Raw genomic sequence first — 3,260 nt, 5'->3', positions numbered from 1 at the left:
AAAAACTTATTGTCAATCTTGTGGGAAGAATCTAGGGCTCAAATCTCAACCAAAAGTCAATAGACACAATGACGACCGTTTGGTAAAAATTTCAAACCAAAATACCCAAGGAGTAAGGCGTAGTAAATCTCAGACCGAGAATGGACTAAATTTTTTTTCCGAAACAAAACGTCCTGACTTTTCTTCCCCGTATCTTCTTTTTCTGATTAATTTATGGACGTGCCTGCTTACCTAGGTACCAAAAACATATGAAAGTACATGTGTGAATTTTTTCAGCGCAATACGAACCCAGAATAAAATTGCAGAATGTAGGGTTAAATTTAAAGAGTTTTGGTAGCCTTGGTTTGCGCCAAATTTCTGAAAAATTCTCCCGAAATAGTTTTGTCCTAAAATTCCACGTAAGAATCTCCACTGAATTTTGGACAAAACGCAAAAAATTTTAGGTTAAACGGATGAGTATTCACCCACGAAAAAATTGAAACAGTTTCAGACACAAACGAACCTTCCTTTCTGCGCTGGCTGTGATGAATAAAAAACTTTTTGCCAATTTTGTTGGACGAATCAGGGGCTGAAATCTTAGCCAAAACTTAATAGACACAGTGATGAACGTCTGGTAAAATTTTCAGACCAAAATACCCAAGCAGTAAGGCGTATTAAGTCCCAGACCGAGAGTGAAAAAACTTGGTTTTCTGAAAACAAAACGTCCTGGCTTGTCTTTCCCGTATCTTCTTTTTGTGATTTGTTTATGGACGTGCCTCCTTACCTGGGTGCAAATAACATATGAAAGTACTTGTCTGAATTTTTTCAGCGCAATACGGACCTAGAATAAAATTGCAGAAAGTAGGGCGAAATTTCACAAGTTTTGATAGAGGATAGCCTTGGTTTGCACCAAATTTCTGAAAATTCTTCCAAAATAGTTTTTTTTCTAAAATTCCATGTAAGAATCTCTACTGAATTTGGGACAAAACACGACAAATTGCAGGTCAAATGGATGAGTATTCACCCACGAAAAAATCATATAGTTTCACACACAAATGAGCCTTCCTTTCATCCTGGCAGTGATGAATAAAATATCGTATCAAAGGCTCAAATCTCAGCCAAAACGCAATAGACATAGTTTCGATTGTCTGGTAAAAAGTTTAGACCAAAATACCGAAGGAGTAAGGCATAGTAAGTCCCAGACCGAGAGTGAACAAAACTGGTTTTCTGAAAATAAAACGTTCTGGGTTTTCGTCCCCGTATCTTCTTTTTTTGATTTGTTTATGGACATGCCTGCTTACCTGGGTGCAAACAACATATGAAAGTACTGGTGTGAATTTTTTCAGCGCAATATGCACCCAAAATAATATTACAGATTTTGGATGATTCTGGAATAACGGTTTCGTAAGCAAAAGGTGTTTCTGGAATAGGGATTCCATAAGCTAAGTGTGTTTCCAAAATAGGAAATCTGGAAGGCAAAAAATCATTCTAGAACATCTTTTCTTGAACCCTTTTTTTTATATTCCAAAATGGTCCACAAAAAGAAGCAACTCAGCAACTTGAAGATGAAGCTCCTAGCCATTGATGTTGTGGCTTTTGATGTAGAGCAAAAGCAGTTTACAGATCCACGTGTGAGAGATTGGCTTCTCAGGGCCAAAGATGTTGTGTTTGATGCAGAAGATCTCTTGGATGAAATAGATTATGAACTTTCCAAAAGCCAAGTGGAAGTTGAGTCTCAGAGTGCTGCTAACAAGGTGTGGAATTCCCTCAAATCTTCTTTTTTCAGTTTCTTTGAAAATGAAATTGAATCCAGGATGGATCAAGTCATTGAGGACCTAGAAGAGCTTGCTACCCAAAGCGGTTTTCAAGGTTTGAAAAAGGCTAGTGGTGTTGGGGTTGGATCAGGATCCAGTAGTAAATTAACATATACATCTTTGCCAAATGAAAGTGTTATGTATGGCAGAGATGAAGACAGAGAATTTGTGTTTAACTGGCTCACATCTGACACTCACACCAACCTTTCTATACTTTCTATTGTGGGCATGGGTGGGTTGGGTAAGACCTCACTTGCCCAACAAGTATTCAATGACCCAAGGATTGAAGGTAAATTTGATATTAAAGCTTGGGTCAGTGTTCCACAGGAATTTGATGTTCTCAATGTATCAAGAGCAATTCTTGACACAATTACTAGTTCAACTGAGCATAGTATACTGCAGGAAGTGGTTCAGAGAAGACTGGAAGAAAATTTGACAGAGAAAAAATTTCTTCTCGTTTTGGATGACGTTTGGAATGAAAGACAATCTAAATTGGAAGATGTGCAGAAGCCCCTTATTTTTGCAGGCCAAGGCAGTAGGATTCTTGTCACTACACGTAGTGAGAAGGTTGTTGTTATCATGAGATCAGAAAAGCACCTTCTGAAGGTGTTAAGAAAAGATTATTGTTGGGACTTGTTTGCAAAACATGCATTCCAAAGTGTTAATCCTCAACCGAATCCAGAGTTCATGGATATTGGTAAGAAGATAGTAGAAAAATGTAATGGACTTCCTTTGGCCTTGAAAACAATGGGAAGTTTATTATACAATAAATCGTCCTTTTGGGAATGGGAAAGCATTATGAAAAGTGAGATATGGGATTTTTCAGAAAATGGAAGTGATATACTCCCGGCTTTAAGATTGAGTTATCTCCACCTTCCTTCTCATATGAAGAAATGTTTTGCTTTTTGTGCCTTATTTCCCAAAGGTTATGAGTTTGACAAAGAGTGTTTAATTCAACTGTGGATGGCTGAAAATTTTCTAGAAAGCCCTCTACAGAAAAGGAGTGCTAAAGAAGTTGGAGAACAATATTTCAATGATCTGTTATCTTAGTCCTTCTTTCAACAATCCGGAAATGAAGACGAAAAACATTTTATCATGCATGACCTTCTAAATGATTTGGCAAAATTCGTTTGTGAGGACATCTGCTTCAGGTTAGGAGTTGATAAACCAAAAGGTATATCCAAGACAAGCCGTCATTTTTCATTTCCAACCACTCGTGTTAAGTGTTTTGATGGGTTTGGAAGTTTGATTGATACTCAAAAGTTGCATACATTTATGCCAACTGGCAGGAGAATGAATAATCCTTTATGTTTCCGTTGGTACTGTAAGATGTCGATAGATGACTTGTTCTCTAACTTTAAGTTCATACGCGTCTTAACCTTACAGAGGTGCCTAAATCTATAGGAAATCTTAAGCATTTCCGTTCCTTAGATCTCTCTTTTACTGTCATAGAAAAACTACCTGACT

At 37.4% G+C, this 3,260-nt stretch overlaps 1 protein-coding gene across 1 annotated transcript; it reads left to right on the top strand.

Annotated features, from left to right (window-relative positions):
- The first annotated feature begins 1,508 nt into the window (after positions 1-1,508).
- Positions 1,509-2,843, top strand: LOC137830511 (putative disease resistance RPP13-like protein 1). Its single transcript, XM_068637916.2, has one exon. It carries the CDS (start codon positions 1,509-1,511, stop codon positions 2,841-2,843), a length of 1,335 nt encoding a protein of 444 aa, XP_068494017.2.
- The last annotated feature ends 417 nt before the right edge of the window (positions 2,844-3,260 follow it).

Source organism: Phaseolus vulgaris, chromosome 11 (genome assembly GCF_051622355.1).
Source record: "Phaseolus vulgaris cultivar YP4 chromosome 11, ASM5162235v1, whole genome shotgun sequence".
NCBI classification, from domain to species: domain Eukaryota; kingdom Viridiplantae; phylum Streptophyta; class Magnoliopsida; order Fabales; family Fabaceae; genus Phaseolus; species Phaseolus vulgaris.
The sequence above is the reverse complement of the archived record's forward strand: the minus strand, read 5'-3'. Positions and strand labels throughout refer to the sequence as shown.

Coding starts and splice junctions, on each gene's coding strand:
- LOC137830511 (XM_068637916.2), top strand. CDS start 1,509: ATGGTCCACAAAAAGAAGCAACTCAGCAACTTGAAGATGAAGCTCCTA.